This window comes from Toxorhynchites rutilus, chromosome 3, assembly GCF_029784135.1.
Source record: "Toxorhynchites rutilus septentrionalis strain SRP chromosome 3, ASM2978413v1, whole genome shotgun sequence".
Lineage (NCBI taxonomy): Eukaryota > Metazoa > Arthropoda > Insecta > Diptera > Culicidae > Toxorhynchites > Toxorhynchites rutilus.
Window position 1 is genome coordinate 54811912 of NC_073746.1, and position 21508 is coordinate 54833419.

Genomic DNA, 21508 nt, shown 5'->3' on the forward strand with positions numbered 1-21508 from the left:
TACGATGACAACCGTGCCACGTTGATTTATGATCTGTGCGACAACTTCAACATAAATACTGGGGAAGCAACTAGGATAGCCAACCCTCCTGAACGGACAAGCATGCTAGACATATCTCTCTGCTCTTCTTCATTATCCCTGGATTGCACATGGAAGGTAATCCAAGATCCCCACGGTAGTGATCACCTACCAATAATTTTATCGGTCGCCAATGAATCAAGTTTGCGAGAGTCAGTCGATATTGCGTATGACCTCACGAAGAATATTGACTGGAGAAAATTTGCGGAATTAATATCTGAAGCAATAATTTCGATGCATGAACTTCCTCCCCTTGAAGAGTATAACTTTATATCAAGTTTGATTTACGATAGCGCACTTAAAGCTCAAAAGAAACGTGTACCCGCTACCACTTTCCGACGTCGCCCTCCATAACTTTGGTGGGATAAGGAGTGCTCAAAGGTCTATCTTGAAAAATCATCCGCTTTCAAAAAATTCAGGAAAACTGGATTAGTGGAATGGTTTCTAAAGTACCAAGCTCTAGAAATCAAACTAAAAGGTTTGACTAAAGCAAAATAGCGTGGATATTGGCGGAAATTCGTCAATGGTTTGTCAAGGGAGACCGCTATGAGTACTCTTTGGAGTACGGCCAGGAGAATGCGTGGCTGGAACCATACCAATGAACGTGAGGAATACTCTGACCGTTGGATTTTCAAATTTGCAAGGAAGGTTTGTCCCGATTCTGTTCCTGCACAAAGCGTCGTACGCGATATTCCGATCCAATGCGATTATGAGAATTTTTCGATGGTAGAATTCTCAATTGCCCTCCTCTCATGTAACAATTCAGCTCCGGGGTCGGACAAGATTAAATTCAACTTGTTGAAGAATCTTCCCGACTTGGCAAAACAGCGTTTGCTGAACTTGTTCAACAAGTTTCTGGAACTGAATATTGTCCCGCATGACTGGAGACAAGTGAGAGTGATAGCCATACGGAAACCCAACAAGCCGGCTTGCGATCACAACTCGTATAGGCCGATTGCAATGTTATCCTGTATTCGTAAATTGTTAGAGAAAATGATTTTACTTCGTTTGGACAAGTGGGTTGAAACGAACAATTTGCTGTCAAATACGCTTGGCTTCCGCCGAGGTAAAGGGACGAATGATTGTCTCGCGCTGCTAACTTCTGAAATCAAAATCGCATTTGCTCGCAAAGAACAAATGGCTTCCGTATAGATGAATCAGTTTCCATGGAAATTCTCTCAGAGAAGCTTCATAATCGTGGACTTTCACCAATTCTCAATAATTTCCTGTACAATTTACTGTCAGAAAAGCACATGATTTTCTCTCATGGCAGCTCAAAATCTTCTCGTTACAGTTTTATGGGCCTACCACAAGGCTCTTGTACAGTTTTTACGTTAATATGGATGATTGTCTAACTAGAGACTGCACGTTGACTGCACTAGCAGACGATGGAGTTATTTCCATCACGGGTACTAATCCCGTCGCTCTGCAAAAGTCGTTGCAAGATACCATAAACAATCTGATCACGTGGGCCCTCAAGCTGGGTATCGAATTCTCTACGGAGAAAACTGAAATGGTCGTTTTTTTCTAGGAAGCACGAACCCGCCCAATTCCAGCTTTACCTATCCGGCAAAGCGATCCAACACTCTATGTTTTTCAAATACCTGGGTGTATATTTTGATTCTAAATGTACCTGGGGGAGACACATTGCGTATCTGTAAAAGAAATGCCAGCAAAGAATCAATTTTCTCCAAACAATTACCGGAACATGGTGGGGTGCCCATCCAGGAGACCTCATTCAGTTGTACAAAACAACGATATTATCAGTGTTAGAATATGGCAGTTTTTGCTTCCGATCAGTTGCCAGAATTCATATTCTAAAGCTGGAGAGGATACAATATCGTTGCTTGCGTATAGCCATGGGGTGTTTGCATTCGACACATACGATGAGTCTCGAAGTCTTGGCAGGAGTACCCCCGCTTACTCTTCGGTTCACAGAATTATCCTTAAGATTTCTCATTCGTTGCAAGATCATGAATCCATTGGTGATTGATAACTTCGAAAATCTACTCCAACTGATTCCTCAGTCAAGTTTTATGTCTTTATACCATGAGTACCTTATACACGACGTGCACCCTTCATCAGGCATCTCCAACCAAATTTGCTTCCCATACTTTTGCAATTCCTCTGTCATTTTTGATCTGTCTATGCGACAAAAAATCAATGGAATCCCAGATCATCTTCAATCCAATGCTATTCCGTCGATATTTTCGAAAAAATATGGGAAAGTTAGATCTGATAAAATGTTCTTTACTAACGGTTCATTCATAAACGGGTTCACTGGCTTCGGTATCTTCAATGAAAATTCCAGTGCCTCTTTCAAACTCAAAGATCCTTGTTCCGTGTATGTCGCAGAAATGGGTGCGATATACTATGCTCTAGGGATCATTGAAACACTGCCCATCGACCATTATTTTATTTTTTCAGACAGTCTCAGCTCAACAGAGGCAATCCGCTCAATGAAAGTTGATAAACGCTCATCTTATTTCCTAACAAGAATAAGACAACTATTGAGTGTTTTGGTCGAAAAATTATTCAAGATTACCTTAGCATGGGTTCCCTCTCATTGCTCGATTCCGGGGAATGAGAAAGCGGACTCGCTAGCTAAGGTGGGCGCTTCAGAAGGCACACTTTTTGAAAGGCAAATTGCCTATAATGAATTTTTTCACATTCCTCGTCAGGACACATTCGTTAGTTGGCAGCGCATGTGGAGTGAAGATGAGTTCGGTCGTTGGTTACACACGATTATCCCTAAGGTCTCGACGAGTGCATGGTTCAAGGGATTGAATGTAGGTCGTGATTTCATTCGCGTGATATCTCGGCTCATGTCCAATCACTACAACCTAAACGCGCATCTCTATCGCATTGGGCTCGCAGCAAACAATCTTTGTGATTGTGGCGATGGCTACCACGACATCAAGCATATTGTCTGGTCGTGTATCCGGTTCCATGCTACTCGCTCTCAGCTCTCTATAGCACTGAGAGTAAAAGGCAGACAATCGGATAACCCCGATATCTTAGGTAGCCGTGATCCTGATCTTCTGCTTCATCTATACCTGTTCCTCAGAAACGCCGATGTCAACATTTAATGATGTTTCCTTCGTTGTGTCCCTGTTTCATATCCCTCCTATCCGATCTATAAACTTTTACTTAGTCGCGGCAATACATACACACACTCTTTACAGATGCACGGGCCGAAGGTGCAGTCCACTGAACATTCAACAAGAGCCAAAGGTTGTACCTCTCATGACAACTCTACACGAGCTGATGATTGCACCGGCTAGTGACCATTCTATCCTGGATTCCTCGAGTCGAGAAGACGCACCACGCTAGATTTGGGGTACAGACTAGGGGGCGTTGCTGATTAATGATCAGCTGCATCCCAATCGGAAGTATCCCGTGTCGGGCACACGTACAGAGCATTGGAGACAGCAACATCCCAATTACGAGAACGCTTGTAATACTAACCTCGAGCCGACCGCGAGTATTCGGTTACATATACGAAGGTGTACAGAAAAACAGAGTATGGAGAAAGATCACTAACTGGCGCAACTTTACGGCTAACCAGCATTCTGAAATTTTTCAAGGCTGGACGAGTGCGAAGGACGGAACATGTTGCTATATTGCCCTACATTTGTCCAGTAAAGGTGGTGTTCGAATTGAACCAGTGGATGGCCCAGGTCGAACTTTTCATTTTACCCTTCACATATTTCGGTTAGTTCCATGTCAAAAGTCACGTTTGGGTGGCTTTACCTTGGTGTAAACATTGGTCTGATTTTCTTCCAAAATGATACCGGCCAGAACGTAACAGACTACAGAGCCGTGATAACCGATTTTTTTAACCACAATTGAGAGCCTTTTATGCGGATGAACTGTGGTTTCGACAAGACGGTGCTGCATTACGGGTATTCCAATATATTTATTGAATTAAAGGTTCGGCGAATTATTCATTTTGCGTGTAGGACCTGTAAGTTGGCATCCAAGTTCCACTAGTTCCTGCTATGTAAGAAGAACGGAAGTTATATCATTCGATTAATTGTGCCTAACGATAAGAAAATGATCAGAACATGATCAAATTTATAAAGTGAATCATACAAATAGATTTGCAGTACAATAAGTTCTTACTTACATTGTTATTGAACGTTTCGAAGTTCAGGAGCAAGCTGTCGTGAATGAGCAGTCCGTCATCAACATTGAACACCGAGAGTCGTGCAATAGGTGCCATCTCGGGTGTTAGTCTTACTTTGAAGTTCAAACTTTTTTTGTTCGGCACGACCATATTGCTCGCAGTGACAACACGTCCCCTGGCCGTAATTACGTACCAAAATCGTTTCATATATTTAGTGCACCTCACACCGAAGACAACGTCCTTATTGGAGCGAACTCTATCGATTGGAATGGAATCACAGTTATCCGGGATATGTATCGGGGGGCATAATGAACTCACCTGTATCTTGGATTGAGTGTCACCCGTATATAATGTGCGCTTTCTGATTCTATAGCTTCAATAGTGCCAATTTGGCCATAGTTTACCGAGTCGTAGGTCGCCTAAACAGTTTATAAAGGTTTAGAAATAAACAAAAAAAAAGTTTTGGATAATCCATTTACCTCGATTGTTAACTCCGAAGCTTCCTCTGGTACATCTAGATATAGCGTTGCTAAGCCATGATCATCAAGATTAGCATTTATGGTTTGTCTACCGTCGGTCGGATCTCCGTTATAGTAAGCTACCACTTCTACCGTTCCAGGGCCTTCAGGAGTGTCACCATAGTGATCCTTTACTGAGAGTTTCACTAGATATGGTACACCTGGAAACAATCGATCCAATGGTCCATCAAACTCAATTCTGTTCGGATTACGGAACACAGGAACGTATTGAGTGATGTCAACCACACGATCTATAAATACAAATTGAACCTGTTAGTCATTTATATATTCATTTTCACACAGTCCACCGTACCAGTATGTTTTTCCTTAATGCTTGCCTTGATTATCACGTCCTGATAAACACTGTCGTCTTCAATTAGTACGTCATCTTCAAGGTCAAACTTAACAGTCGCCTTCCCATTTATACTCATCGTTTTGGTTCTGAGTGGCGCTAGATCATCTTCGTTCGTAAATAGTCGAAGAAGGAGTGTTCCCTCGGTTGGGTGACCGAATGTGTATTCTGTGTCGATCGTGATCTGAATCTCTTTGTTCTCTATAAGCGAAAGTTCGGTGGGGTAGACCTTTACGTAGAATTTCGGCAGATCATACTGACGCACTTCGAATACTTGAACTGTCGTCTGGAAGTGTTAAGTTATTGATTGGAAATATACCTTTCTGCTGTTTTGTATTGAAATGTTCATTACACAGCGACGATAATGTCAACGATGACGAAACGTAATAATAAACCATTGACTTGAACGCCATGTCCAAAAAAGATCCAAAACACGTACATAAAAAGCTGCTATCAGAAATCGAAATATCCGAACTTATCAACATAATTGAGAGACATTAGTTCGAACATAATTAAAAAAATATAAAGAAACGTATATACGTAACTCGCGGAAATTGAAACGTTGCAATACTTTTTGAACAGACCACGTATACCTCATTTCAACTCAGCTCTTACATATCTTCGGAAACTCAAAACAAAGTGGTTCGGAAGTTGGAAAAAACGCAAATCCGCAAAAACGCAAGTTGGAAAAAACGCAAAACGAAAATCCGCAGTGAAAAAAACTTTTGAGTATCAGGCGTTTAGATGGTGGAATGGTAAGCTGAGGACCATTACATAATGCTTGCATTAAAAAAATAGACAAATTTTACCATTTTTTCGTGCGTTCACCTTAACACCTGGTGATGAGACCACCTGTGCATCGTCAATCGTCAATCACATGTAGCCCAAAATTTGACAGCGCTATCTGCGGTTGAACTGCTGAAGTTATGGCGAAAATATTAAAGCAACTGGGCTCCACGTGCGCACTTAGAGCTCCATCCCGTTGCGAAGAAAGTGGACATCGTCTAGTACTTTGAGTCCACCGGATACGCCCGTTCCGGTATCTATAGCATCCTTACACTTCTGGAGAAGAATGAGAGCGTTAAACGGAAGCCTGGTTCCGGTCGTCCGATGGTGCCACGCGATCAAAACTGCAGCTGAAGCTAAAGCAGTAGACAGAGGAAAACGTGGCTACATCGTTCGGGGCCGAGAGGTCGGAGCAACGGGGCAGACTGTGAAAAAATACACTTTAGTCACGACCGGACGTGTTGAAACAGCAATCGTGACCCAGAAACTAAGGCTGACAAAACTCCTGTCGAAGCGGAACATTTCGGTGTCATGGACGACGAGACGTATTTAGCGCTAGATGGCATCGACTAGTAGAGGACCAGATAATTTACACCCTACACCAAGAAGGTAAGTTTCGATGTGAAGGAAATTTCCCACACCATGCTCCCAAAGAAGGGGCTTCTGTGGCTAACTATCAGCGAAAAGGAGATATCAAAGCCGTTCTTCATTCTTCAAAGTACTTGCCGGAAGTTGCTTCCTTCATCAAAAAATATCATCCGGATGAAGGATGTGGTTTTTTGGCTGAACCTGGCCTCTACCCATTACGCAAAGAAGTCGCTGGAAAAGATGCACCGATTGAAGATAAATGTTGTTCCGAAGTCCGCCAACCCTTCGAACGTCCCCCAGCTGCAGCCCATCGAGAATTTCTGGGCTAACCTGAAGCGGAAGGTCAATAATTCTGTGGCAAAAATGGAGGAAGAACTAATAATTAAAGCTAAGGAAGGACGGAAAAATATGTCAACAAGTATGTTTTAGACAGCAATGGCGAAAATTCCGGCTAACTGCAGGAAGGCCGCTCGGTAGTGCGTCGAAATATTTTTGTAACATGATCAATAAAATTATGTTTTATGCGAAATTTGTCCCATTAAATTATCTTTTGTATTTTTTTTGTCGCTATCCAAGAATTGTCCATTTTTTTTAGTGCAAGCGTCATGTACGAAAAACGGTTGAGCATGTATCCCCTGACATCAGCATTCGGGAACTAACAACAATAATTTCGGAAATAAATTCGCACACATGTTTGAAACATATACGTTTGCAACATGCGTTAACCAAGTATTCAAATTATAAATGAATTTAGATCAGCGTTATATTGGTAATCTGAAAACAAACAAAAATCAGCCTGCCACATTTCTATACTCACATGTCCATCAACTGACACCTCTAGGGTCCAGTTTCCCAAATTAGGAGATGACGCTAACTGAATTCCAGATGAAAAAACTCCGTTAGTTAGTGCCGCGTTCCGCCATCGCGCTATGGAGTTTCTTTTAGCATCCGAGATTCTTATCCTCACAGGGCCATTGTTCGTCACTGGTTTGGTGTCAGGATCAACCATTACGACGCGAAAGCGCATTCGATCTCCTGGGTTGTAAATAGGTTTGTCGGTTTGAATGAAAATAGACATCCGTTTCGGATTGTATACTAGGTCCTTGTATACATCAATGTCACAGGTTTCATCCGCACTAGTGATCGTCAGGGTAAAGTTATCAGCAGGTATGTCGAAAAACTGTGAATAGCGGAAATATAATGGCTGTGTGCTCTGAAATGGAAATGCGCTTATATAGACCTACCTCGAAGCTGATTGTTTTCAAAGCATTTCTATTGACCGTTATGGTTCTGCTGAATATCACATCCTGCGTAGAATCAGCAATAATTGATACGTTGACTTCCAAATGCCTTGTGTATAAATTTCCAAACAGTAACGTGTAAGGAGCATTCCTTGGAATAAATCCTGATCCGAATGCGAAGTAGCTGAATAAAATCGTTATTATCATTTGGAATCAGAAGAATTTGTTTTCAAAATACCTAGATGCGTTACAGTCCAAGATGGGCGCCACCGTAGTATCGGGTTCCATAGTGGATGTAGCTGGATGTGGATGTGGTGTCCAATGTGGTTTGGTGGGGTGTGGGTGTGGCCTCGTTGGTTTTTTAGTTATGGTTGGTGTAGAAGGGGTTGTTGTGGTTGTCATTGTTGTGGTTGCTGAAGTTGTCGACCATGGTGGACGAGAGCAATTTGATGGATGACCTGGATGTCCTGGATGTCCTGGATATCCTGGATGTCCTGGATGTCCTGGATGTCCTGGATGTCCTGGATGTCCTGGATGCCCTGGATGTTCTGGGTGTCCTGGATGCCCTGGATGTCCTGGATGTCCTGGATGTTCTGGATGTTCTGGATGTCCTGGATTTTCTGGATGTCCTGGATGTTGTGGATGTTGTGGATGTCCAGGATATTCTAGATGCCATGGATGCCATGGATGCCATGGTTGTCCTGAATATCCTGGTTCCCCTGGAGGCCCTGGAGGTCCTGCAGGTCCTGGAGGTCCTGCCGGTCCTGAAGGTCCTTGTAGTCCTGCAGGTCCAGCAGGTCCTGTATGTCCATGATGTCCTGCGGGTCCTGCAGGTCCAGGACGTCCTGGAAGTCCTGAAGGTCCTCTATCTCCTTTAGGTCCTTGAGAGCCTAGCGGTCCTTGAATTCCCTGAGGTCCTTGAGCTCCCTTAGCTCCATCATTTCCATCATTTCCTGGAGTTCCTGGAAGTCCTGGCTCTCCTGGAGTTCCGGCCATTCCTGGAGTTCCGTCCATACCTGGTGTTCCTGCAGGTCCTTCGGCTCCTGCAGGCCCTGAAGGTCCTCCATCTCCTTTGGGTCCACTATCTCCTTTAGGTCCTTGAGGTCCTGAAGGTCCACTATCTCCTTTAGGTCCTTGAGGTCCTTGAGCTCCCTTAGCTCCATCATTTCCATCATTTCCTGGAGTTCCTGGAAGTCCTGGCTCTCCTGGAGTTCCGTCCATTCCTGGAGTTCCGTCCATACCTGGAGTTCCTGCAGGTCCATCGGATCCTGCAGGCCCTGAAGGTCCTCTATCTCCTTTGGGTCCACTATCTCCTTTAGGTCCTGAAGGCCCTAGAGGTCCTTGAATTCCTTCAGGTCCTTGAGCTCCCTTAGCTCCATCATTTCCATTAATTCCTGGAGTTCCTGGAGGTCCTGCAGGTCCTGTAGGTCCTGCAGGTCCTATAGGTCCTTCAGTTCCTGGAGATCCATCAGAGCCATCTAATCCTGGAAGTCCTATAGTTCCACTATCTCCTTTAGGTCCTGGAGTTCCTGCAATTCCTTGAAGTCCTGGAGGTCCTTGCTCTCCTTTAGTTCCATCCATTCCTGGAGTTCCAGGAGTTCCTGCCGATCCAGGAGACCCTTGCGTTCCTGGAGTTCCATCCATTCCTGGAGTCCCAGGAGTCCCTGCCGATCCAGGAGGTCCAGCAGATCCTGTAGCTCCAGTTTCTCCTTTTGAACCTTTGAATCCTGGCAATGATATTGGTGGTATTCCTGGTATTGGTGGTAGTCCTGGTATAATCCTGGTGAGAGTTAATGTTTAGTCAACAATTGCAAATACATATTGCTTGAAAACAGCAAGTGAATGGTAGTCACAAAATTGATGTACAGATTTCCCTAATCAGCACATGTAGATTCATTTCAACATTTGCGAATATAAATAGCCGCAATACGGCAACCTTTTACGATTTTTGAATATCTTGAACGTATGGTGGCAGCTACTCTAAATCACAATTTTCTTTATCATATGACCATTTCTAATTGGTACTGATTTTTTATAATGCAGACTTTTTTTTATTGTACCTTGAAATCAAGATGGCTGATTAAAATATGATGCACAGCAAAGTTGTTGGGAAACCATTGTACTATTTATGAAAAATACAATTTAAAACTGACCGCTAAAAATCTTAAGCCAAAAAATATTTGATGTTTGAAGCTTTTATATCAAAAAAGGCAATCGTAGTCGTAGGATAAAACATTATCTATAGTTTTTGATGTATATATTTTTTAATATTCCATTAATAGTAAAGACAAAATTATTGAAATATTGTAAATTTTTAACAGGATATAAAAACTTTCAACATTCAATTCAATTTATGAGTAAGATTTTTTCACGATGTATTTAATTAACACTCACAATTGTAACGATCCAGGAGGTCCTGCAGGTCCCGCAGTTCCAGGAGATCCTGGTGGTCCTGAAGGTCCACTATCTCCTTTAGGTCCTTGAAGTCCTGAAGGTCCACTATCTCCTTTAGGTCCTAGAGGTCCTTGAGCTCCCTTAGCTCCATCATTTCCATCATTTCCTGGAGTTCCTGGAAGTCCTGGCTCTCCTGGAGTTCCGGCCATTCCTGGAGTTCCGTCCATACCTGGTGTTCCTGCAGGTCCTTCGGCTCCTGCAGGCCCTGAAGGTCCTCCATCTCCTTTGGGTCCACTATCTCCTTTAGGTCCTTGAAGTCCTGAAGGTCCACTATCTCCTTTAGGTCCTTGAGCTCCCTTAGCTCCATCATTTCCATCATTTCCTGGAGTTCCTGGAAGTCCTGGCTCTCCTGGAGTTCCGTCCATTCCTGGAGTTCCGTCCATACCTGGAGTTCCTGCAGGTCCATCGGATCCTGCAGGCCCTGAAGGTCCTCTATCTCCTTTGGGTCCACTATCTCCTTTAGGTCCTGAAGGCCCTAGAGGTCCTTGAATTCCTTCAGGTCCTTGAGCTCCCTTAGCTCCATCATTTCCATTAATTCCTGGAGTTCCTGGAGGTCCTGCAGGTCCTGTAGGTCCTGCAGGTCCTATAGGTCCTTCAGTTCCTGGAGATCCATCAGAGCCATCTAATCCTGGAAGTCCTATAGTTCCACTATCTCCTTTAGGTCCTGGAGTTCCTGCAATTCCTTTAAGTCCTGGAGGTCCTTGCTCTCCTTTAGTTCCATCCATTCCTGGAGTTCCAGGAGTTCCTGCCGATCCAGGAGACCCTTGCGTTCCTGGAGTTCCATCCATTCCTGGAGTTCCAGGAGTTCCTGCCGACCCAGGAGATCCAGCAGATCCTTTAGCTCCAGATTCTCCTTTTGATCCTTTGAGCCCTAGTAGTGATATTGGTGGTATTCCTGGTATTGATGGTAGTTCTGGTATAGTCCTGGTGAGAGTTTATGTTTAGTCAACAATTGCAAATATTGCTTTAAAACAGTAAGTAAATGGTAGTTACAAAATTGATATACAGATTTCCCTAATCAGCACATGTAGATTCATTTCAACAACGGCGAATATTGCTCGAAAACTGTGAGTATGGATAGAGTAATTCCACACCAAATCAGCCGAATACGGCGACTTTCTACGATTTTTGAATATCCTGTACATATGGCCATCCAAAATCACAATTTTCATTATCGTATGACCAATTATAATAGGGACTGAATTTTTATAATGCAGAATCATTTTTTCTATTGAAACTCGAAATCAGGATGGCTGATTTAAATATAATGTATAGCAAATCTGTAGGGAAACTATTGTTCTAGGAAAAAATAGGAAATTAGGAAAAAACATTTAAAACTCACCGTTAAAAAATTTTACTCAAAAAAATTTCAATATTTGAAAATTCTATATCTTAAAAGGTTGTCGTAGTAATAGGATAAAACAATTAATAGTTTATAATGTACATTTTTTTATATTACTATTCTTGAATAGGAATGTTTACGCAAAATGCTGAAATTTTATAAAAGTTATAAAAGCTTTTAACATTCAATTCAATTTTTGAGTAAGATTTTTCAACGGTGTATCTAATTAACACTCACACTTGTATCAATCCAGGAGGTCCTTGAGGTCCTGCAGGTCCTGGCGGTCCTGAAGGTCCACTATCTCCTTTAGGTCCTGAAGGTCCACTATCTCCTTTAGGTCCTTGAAGTCCTTGAGCTCCCTTAGCTCCATCATTTCCATCGTTTCCTGGAGTTCCTGGAAGTCCCGGCTCTCCTGGAGTTCCGTCCATTCCTGGAATCCCAGGAAGTCCTGTCGATCCAGGAGATCCTGCAGGTCCTGCAGGCCCTGATGGTCCACTATCTCCTGTAGGACCAGTATCTCCTGGAGATCCTTTAAGTCCTTGAAGTCCTTCAGTTCCTGGAGGTCCTGCGGGTCCTACAGCTCCCTTAGCTCCATCATTTCCATCATTTCCTGGAGTTCCTGGAAGTCCCGGCTCTCCTGGAGTTCCGTCCATTCCTGGAATCCCAGGAAGTCCTGTCGATCCAGGAGATCCTGCAGGTCCTGCAGGCCCTGATGGTCCACTATCTCCTGTAGGACCAGTATCTCCTGGAGATCCTTTAAGTCCTTGAAGTCCTTCAGTTCCTGGAGGTCCTGCGGGTCCTACAGCTCCCTTAGCTCCATCATTTCCATCATTTCCTGGAGTTCCTGGAAGTCCCGGCTCTCCTGGAGTTCCGTCCATTCCTGGAATCCCAGGAAGTCCTGTCGATCCAGGAGATCCTGCAGGTCCTGCAGGCCCTGCAGGTCCACTATCTCCTGTAGGACCAGTATCTCCTGGAGGTCCTAGAGGTCCTTGAAGTCCTTTAGGTCCTTGATCTCCTTTGGGTCCTACAGCTCCGTCAGCTCCGTTAGTTCCTGGATTTCCTGCAGATCCTTTGGGACCTGCAGGTCCTGCTTGTCCATCAGATCCTGCAGGTCCAGGAGATCCTTGGGTCCCATCAGATCCTTTTGATCCTGGTAGCCCTGTATCTCCAGTATCTCCTTTGGGCCCTGGAGATCCGTCAGCTCCTTGAGATCCTTTAGGCCCTGGAGATCCTTGAGCTCCGTCAGCTCCAACACTTCCATCATTTCCTGGAAGTCCCTGCCCTCCTGGAGTTCCATCCATTCCTGGAGTCCCAGGAGCTCCTGTCGATCCAGGGGGTCCTGCAGGTCCTGGTGGTCCTTGATCTCCTTTTGATCCTTTGATTGGAAACCTGGTGGGGGTCAATGTATAATAATTGATTGAATAATAATAATTGCAAATATTTCTTAAAAACAGTAAGTAAATGATAGTCGCAAAATTGATAAAAAGATTTCCCCGATCAGCACGATGGTTTTAATTTGCACCCTCTCTTGTTAACACTATATTATCTTCTGGAAAAGAGTCGTCGAAAGTCAAATTACGTTGTTTACCAGTTCTCGTCACATGGTGCTAGTTCGATGTGCTCGTGTTTGGTTCGTGCTGTTGGAAGCGAGATCAGGGGGTTAATGTGGACACTTGCACTGTTTTCACACTTGTGTTCCACCAAATGCAAACGCACCTAACCCTAGAAATAATTTTTCAATGCGAGTATCGATTTCTTCAAATCAGGAACATTATCCATGCTAATGTACACATGTGTGCATTATCTTTACTTGAGCGCTGAACCATATACATTGTAACAAAGTTGTACAACAGTCAATCGAGCCGAACTTGTTCAACAATGACCATGAGAGCTTTTTTCTAGGTTTCCAAATTTATCGAAAAACTTGAAGGCAGAGAAAGTGACACATTTTGGTTGTCACTTCCTTTTTTACGATCAGTTCAAGCGTTTCGACACTAGCGGTCAAGGAACTAGAGATTTAATCGTGTAGGCAGTAGTTCTGGATCGACACGATTTTTTGTCTGCTCAGTACGGCAGATTTAATCATGCTGTCAATATAAATATCTCAAACCAGTTCCTCCTTCTAATATCCGAATTTTTACAAGACTTGAGAGATTCGGAAACCTCATCCGAATTCCAAGTGCAAAAGAGAGAATTTAAAATGCAGGTTGGGATTGGGCAAATGTTTTGATTTGAATTCAATCGCCGTTATGGCCACACACAAAAAAGAATTCGCTCGATCACAGTTGATTTTCTAGAACATTATGATAAACTTACATTTGGAGCTATTTTCAGTTTGTTGTAGAGAATTTGAAGAGCATTTCCATTATGAAAGCAATAATTGGAATTACACAAATTCTATCCATGTTTTCAAAGGAGATTTATTATTATTGATTTTTATTATTCATTATTTTTCACGAAATACCGATATTTGAATACAAAAGGGCAATTTTTCATTCAATCAAATATATCCTTGTGGTAAAAGAGTTTGACGGAACGCGCTAGGAATCAAAGGATAGCTGATTCAATTCTTTGAATCCAGATAGACTAACAGGATTCGTCCGGAGTCTATAGAAACTTCGGAATACGAAAAACTATGTTATCCGATATTTTTCCATATTTAACATTGAACTAATAATATGTAAGTAAAATCCGATACACGAAACTCATTGCTTTGAAATGATGTTTTTCTCATTCCCTTGTGTTTATTAATCTCGGAACTACGGCATTTTAAAATTCACTAACAATTTTCTATATAGCACATTGCTCCACTAACTCCGGGAAAACTTTTAGAACTTAGAACCTTAGAACCAATACATTGATTTATTTGATATGTTTCAAATATTTGAATTAGGCACGTTATTTTTAATTGTGATTATTGCTAGTGGTCGAGGATTTTCATGATTTCCCGTTTGTTATTTTATGTACACACTAAAGTGTTTTTTTTTATCTGTTTTCTGTTCAATATCACATCACGTTGTAACACTAAATAAGATACCATTATAATAGCATGACAAGGCCTGTCTTTTTTCTCATTATTAAAACACAAAAAACAGTTCGATTTGGTATGGAGGAACTTACTGACAACAAACCAGCCCCCCCGTCAGCAAGAAGCAATACACCAGTAATCGGAATAACACCATTCTCGGTCCCAAATTTCTCACTTATATGTATCGTCGTCTGTAAACTATTTCTTTTTCTGAAATGTGTCCACTCTCGGCGAAGAGTGAACCCGAAATGATCGGTCAGCAGCCATAGGGAAGAACATTTATCGGTTTCATCATCGAATTTCTCTTTTCCCGATTCATAGATGCTCGCGGTGCTTCGAAAATATTAGAACATCATAACGGAATCAAAACCTGTGCGGCTTACCGGATAGCAGACGTTTATAATTAATGCATTATTCAGCTTTTCTCGAGCGATTGTGATCAATATATTATTTATGGAATAAATCCAATGATTCTGTGAACCAGCAATACAATGAGAAATGTTGGGAACGTTTAGTTTCATGCGCTCAGCAAGGAGTAGCTGAGCGAAGTGCGACATCGTAAATGTTCACCAAGTGTATGCGTATGAAATCGAGATAATAGATATTACAGATGCACCCCGGCCTACCGTCACATTGGTAGCTGCATAAAAAGTATTGGTATGTTAAATTTTAATTTGATTTTCTTGAAAAAAAAGAGAAGACTAGCGAAAGTGAAAGTGCTTTAACTATATGAACCCACGCTGGCACAAACCATCTATATCTATTTATTTGAACAATCATATGCTCGATCTGATATTCAAAATGCGAGGAAGATTTGCAACAGGATTGAACAAATCTGTTTAAATATGAGAGGTAATATCAAATTGAAAATTTAATTATAATTTAAAAATTTATTCGTGAATTTATGCGAAACTATATAGTAAAATGCCACAAATGCAATCCGGTCTTCCGATAGTTATCATGTTTATAGCTGTTTAAAATGAAACTAATCCACATCTAGAAACTCAAGAAGAAATTCGAATCCACAAGACCAAAACAAACATGAAGTTCAGTGTTCTGCAATTTTCTAAGCTTCCATTTTTTTTGTTCAGTATTATTCCCAGAAATATTAGCTGCTCTCTGGCTTCCTATACTTACATGGTTCACTCTGACCAAACCAAAGAAGCAGTTGTTAAGACTTGGTTCATTATGACTGAATTTTTCAATAAATTAATAGTTGTACATAAGTCATAGTGTGTTTTATACTGTAATATTCGCCATTCTGTTATGTAAACTAGGGGAAGGAGGAATGTGGTGCTGGAATTGCATAAAAATCTGGCAGCGTTCAGCATAATAGCCTCTGCCATCTTCTACAGGCACGAATATGATTACACGGATTACATGTTAAAGTATATACTTACCTATTTCAATCATCTTAGAGCAGTATTCCTCGATAAAATCGTCAAATTCGATTCCGTTGTCATCGCTACAATCTAAACTGCACTCTAAAGTTAGATATTTTGCTATCACTGAAGACCAGCATTTTTCTCTGATCCGTTCAGTCAGAGCGGAGATGTCAACTTTCCTGATTTTCCAGGATTTCGAATACTTTTCGTCACTTCTCCTGATGTCCTGACAAACATTAAATGTTGCCTGATTTTACTGAAATGATCCTGATTTATCCTCATTTTTACCGGTTTTGTACTTTTTACTTCATCAAAAAAAAATATTAAAAATTATGGTTGGAAATGAGCATTGTCATAATAGCCTACATAAAAATTCTCTCCGATCCGCAATTGTATAGTGCTTACTCTTTAAATAGTTCATTATCTATGGACTCCGCAGGGATTCGCTGTATTAGAAGAACATTTTCGACATATAGTAAAGCATTATGTAGGCGTGAAAGAAAGAAAGATATTCGATAAGATTAGCATGTCCGAAGGCAGTGTACAGGCAGAGAAAGTGAACATTCATTCATAATTTTTATTTTATAAGTGCGTTTATTCCACTTGAAACATCCATTACGATTTTCGCTCCACAGATATTTGGTAGATTTTAAATGTATGACTAGCTGACTCGGCAAACGCTATTCTGCCATATACATTATTTCTAGTGGATATTTTTGTTTAATAAAAAATAAATAATGTATTGTAAGCGTGTTTGGATATTTCGACGATCTATACATAGTAGATCTAAGAACTAATGATAGAGAAATTTTTTTAAAGCGTTTGATTCCACTTGAAAATCTATTAAATTTTTCACTTTACAGGAAGGGAACACGAAACTCAATGTTGTCTATATCGAGTTGCGTGGCAAGGTTGCCACATTTGAACAACTCGATTGAACATGAGTTGAACGGATTACAGAATGCAAGATTGTGATCCGTTCGGGTAATTCTGACTCGATCGGATTTGAGAATACGGGCGAGCAGTACATCAGTAGGTATATTTGGAATTTCCGAGGAAAATTATTTCCTCGAGCGTATTTTGTTGAGTAACCATACAAAAAAAATGAATTGAATCGCTTCCGCCATTCAACCGAATACATCCAGTAATGTGTGAGACCGAAGGCGTGTAATGCTGTCATGAAGCTCATTAAGAACTTAATTGTACGTTTGAATACACGCGCTGTAATGTCATGATAATGCATTGCGTTTTGGCCTGGCAATAGCAAAGGCTGTTGTTGTGTTGGCTTAGATCTTGATAGCGTCTCGCAAGTGAACGTATTCTTCCTCACACCGCTTTGGTCGATTGTGTCGTGGAAATCGCAGTCATTCGCTGTCTATCTTCGCGTACATGTCTGTCAGAAATTGTTGGCATAGCTAACGACTTCTTTGAATGGTGTTGTCCAGACTATGTTGATTCATCATAAAAATGCATGGAGCGCACCTTCTTGTTTGTTTCACCTCCTCTAACTGTCGTTTATAAATTACATTCAATATGAGAAATGATGTTAATAATGAATAAAGTATCTGTGGCGGAGTCTCGTTGTCTAATGTTTATGCAATATTTGCAAATTTGCTCTTCAGTACGACTGGGAGATTTTTCGCCGAAAAATCCTTTCTGACTTGCACTATAGTCACATTTATTCAAGAGCATGACTGTATTTCAGCGTAGAAATCGCAACTAAGTACTAATAAAAATGACGCAAGAATTACTACGTTGAGAATGCGAACTTTAGGAACGTTAATGCAATTGAAGAAGAACGCGACGAGAGTCGTATCAACGGTGAAATCCAGGTTATTGTTTTTTTTCGAATCACAATTTCTCGCGCCATTGTGCAATTGTCTAATATGATTCCAGTAACGTTTGCGAATTGAATCTATACACATGTTCTGTAGCTAGTGTTTTATCAAAATTGATGACAATATCGTGATAGTCATTTTGTAATCCGAGAAAGTGTGATTTGAAGAATTTAAATAATTCATTGTGCTCATTCAAAAAGGCTTTCTTTCCGGCGAAGCGCCTGGCTTTAGACGAATTGAGGTTACTTGCACATGTGTGGATGAAAGTTCGATGAAGGGGATGTAGCGCCATCTGTCATTTAACAATGACAGATGGCGCTACAAAAAAGAACGGTCCTTAATATGTTAAGGATGAAAAAAACACATGTGTGTCTAAAAAAAATGTTTTTCGAATAAACAGGGGCTTATCCGCGTTGCGAAATTATTATTCTCATTATCAGGAAAAAAAAACTAGCAACTTGCTTCTTCTTTTAGCTTTTTTAATTACTAAGTGCAAAGAACGATGAAAACGAATCACGTGAAAAAATCGGAGTTGCCAAATGTGATATAGTTTTTTTTTTTTTTATTTAAATCGTTTATTTTTACAGGCTCAGTTACATAGGTTTAAAGGAGCCGAACTCCTTACTGTATTGTTACTAGTATATATACATTTTTCCGTAATTCTAATGTTAATAATATAGGAAACCGATTACTCGCGGTCAACTCGAGTTTAGAAGGGTGACATATTTTCTTCAGGAAAAGGAGGGGATATGAGGATATGTTGACAATGATCACACTCACACTCTCAATCACACTCTCATTCACACTCATCACACTCAATTCTTAAACCTATCTTATATCTAATATGTATTTACATTTCATCTTATTCTTAAGAAGGGATCCGATCTCTCACAAAGGAAAAGGAAAAGGAAAAACTAAGGGTATAAGGACAATCACACACGAAGATCGATAGCTTTAAGGAATACATATATTTGGGACATGTAATCAAGGTCTAACCGAGCCAACACGTCTCTCACCGGCACCATGGGCTGCCTTCCGCGGGCCCGAAGGGTGACATCCCAACGCGATACGGAGACAAAGATACTGAATTCGCTCGAGTTTAATGAGGTGTGTTTTGGCAGCTGATTGAAAACAGAAACTGCCATACTCCATCACTGAGAGAATAGTTGTTCGATACAACATTATAAGATCTTCGGGATGGGCTCCCCACCAGGTGCCGGTAATTGTACGGAGAAAGTTTATTCTTTGTTGACATTTTTTACTCAGATACCTAATATGGGCCCCCCAAGTACATTTAGAGTCGAACCAGACCCCAAGATACTTGAATGACATAGCATGAGTGATCGGTTTACCCAAAAGTTGAAGCTTTGGTAAATAAACCAGCAATATGCTTCCTAGAAAAAACCACCATCTCTGTTTTCTCCGTGGAGAATTCGATCCCTAGCCCAATGGCCCAGGTTTAAAAATTGTTCAAATTATCTTGTAAGGATTCTTGCAGGTCGGATTCGTTTGATCCTACGACAGACACCACTCCATCATCTGCAAGTTGTCTTAGGCTGCAATTTTGTGTAAGAGAATTGTCAATGTCGCTTACGTAGAAGTTGTACAAGAGGGGGCTTAAACATGAGCCCTGGGGGAGTCCCATGTAAGAGACCCGACTTACTGCCGAATCTCCGTGAGAAAAGTTCAAATGTTTCTCACAAAGTAAGTTATATAACATATTATTCAATAGAGGCGGCAGACCCCGAGATTGTAATTTGTCTGACAAAACCTCTATTGAAACAGAATCAAAGCCCCCCTTTATGACGAAGAATACTGAAGCCATTTGTTTTTTTTCGGCGTAAGCCATTTGAATTTCTGAAGAAAGCAACGCAAGACAATCATTCGTCCCCTTGCCCCTGCGGAACCCATATTGTGTATCTGAGAGTAGGCCATTCGTTTCAACCCATCGATCAAGGCGAAACAAGATAATTTTCTCCAACAATTTCCGTATACAAGACAGTATTGCTATTGGGCGGTACGAATTGAAGTCGGACGCGGGTTTTCCGGGTTTTTGAATAGCTATAACTCGTACTTGTCTCCAATCATCTGGAACAATATTATGCTCCAGAAACTGATTGAATAAGTTCAACAAGCGATGTTTCGCCACATCAGGGAGATTTTTCAGCAAGTTGAACTTAATTCTATCCGATCCCGGAGCAGAATTGTTACATGAAAGGAGAGCAAGAGAGAATTCTACCATCGAAAACTCGGAATCAAGGTCGCACCTATCTTGTGGTATATCTCGAATAATTCATTGCACTGGAGCGGAATCGGGACAAACCTTTCGTGCAAAATTAAAAATCCATCGATGTGAATATTCCTCGCTTTCATTGGATGAAGAGCGATTTCTCATGTTTCGAGCCACTTTCCATAATTTTTTCATTGACGTTTCTCGTGATAAACCTCCCACGAAATTTCGCCAATAAGCACGTTTTTTCCCTTTGATTAAGTTTTTAAATTGATTTTCAAGGTCCAAATACGTTTGAAAATTCTCAATGGTTCCACGTTTCCGAAAAGCTTTAAATGCATTCGATTTATCTCCATAAAGCTTGGAACACTGGCCATCCCAACATGGATTGTGAGGCCTTCGACGAATAGTGGAACCTGGGATGGGTTTCGTTTGAGCGCGAACCGCGCTGTCATAGATCAAACGAGAAATGAAGTTATACTCCTCCAATGGAGGCAAACTATCTCTGGAATTGATGGCTAGAGCAATCGCGTCCGCATATTTTTTCCATTCAATGTGTCTTGTGAGGTCGTATGTCATGTTTATTGATTCAGAAGAATTCAACCCATTGGTGATAGAAATTTTGATTGGCAAGTGGTCACTACCGTTGGGATCCTGGATTACATTCCACTTGCAATCTAACGATAGTGAATTCGAGCAAAGCGAGAGGTCAAGAGCACTTGGGTTAGCAGGAGGTTTAGGTACACGTGTTGTTTCCCCAGTGTTCAAAACGGTCATATTGAAGCTGTTACAAAGGTCATATATCAACAATGAACGATTGACGTCGTACTGTTCCCCCCAGGCAGTTCCGTGAGAGTTGAAGTCTCCCAAGATTAATCGCGGCTCAGGAAGGAGTGAGCACATGTCAACAAGTTGCTTGCGGCTAACCGCAGCTCTCGGAGGCCAATACAAGCTGACAATACAGAGGTCTTTGCCTCTGATGTTTGCATGACAAGCAACAGCTTCGATCCCTCCAATAGGTGGAAGGTCAATTCTAAAAAATGAGTGACACTTATTGATCCCCAATAGTACCCCTCCGTATCTGTCATCGCGGTCCAAGCGTATTATATTAAAATCGTGGAAAGAGAGATCATTTTGAGAAGAGAGCCAGGTTTCGGATAGAGCAAAAACATCACAATTGAGTTTATGAATTAGAAATTTGAATGTATCCAATTTAGGCATAAGACTACGACAATTCCACTGTAAAACAGTTTTATCTCCGACCTCTCTATTTGAATTAGACATCAAGAGAGATAATCATTGCAAGGAGGGGCCATGTTTGCATCAATTGCTGCAAAATTGTCTTTAGTACTGGAAGCATTGCGGTGACAATGGTTCTGATGGAGTCGGAAACATTAAAACACGTAAAGATTTGATCCAAAAGGTCAGACAACTTTATAAATCCCGATTGGGAAGTTGAACTTGACGGAAAAACAGGGACAGTTGGGGTTTTTGATGTCCCCTCGAGTGCTGGGTCGTTCGAAGGTGAACTATTACCAC

At 41.4% G+C, this 21508-nt stretch overlaps 1 protein-coding gene across 1 annotated transcript in view; it reads right to left on the reverse strand.

Annotated features, from left to right (window-relative positions):
• LOC129773149 (thioester-containing protein 1 allele R1-like) overlaps nucleotides 1-12447 on the reverse strand; it is a 33141-nt gene extending 20694 nt beyond the window's left edge. Inside the window, exons 1-9 of the mRNA XM_055776722.1 lie at nucleotides 11726-12447; nucleotides 10087-11070; nucleotides 7931-9472; nucleotides 7696-7876; nucleotides 7269-7631; nucleotides 5039-5363; nucleotides 4687-4976; nucleotides 4526-4626; nucleotides 4208-4463 (exon numbers count right to left, since the gene is read on the reverse strand). Of these exons, the coding sequence (XP_055632697.1) occupies nucleotides 4208-4463; nucleotides 4526-4626; nucleotides 4687-4976; nucleotides 5039-5363; nucleotides 7269-7631; nucleotides 7696-7876; nucleotides 7931-9472; nucleotides 10087-11070; nucleotides 11726-12366 (4683 nt within the window). The 5' untranslated portion in view covers nucleotides 12367-12447. The remainder of the gene's footprint in view (nucleotides 1-4207; nucleotides 4464-4525; nucleotides 4627-4686; nucleotides 4977-5038; nucleotides 5364-7268; nucleotides 7632-7695; nucleotides 7877-7930; nucleotides 9473-10086; nucleotides 11071-11725) is intronic.
• Between the last annotated feature and the right edge of the window lie 9061 nt (nucleotides 12448-21508).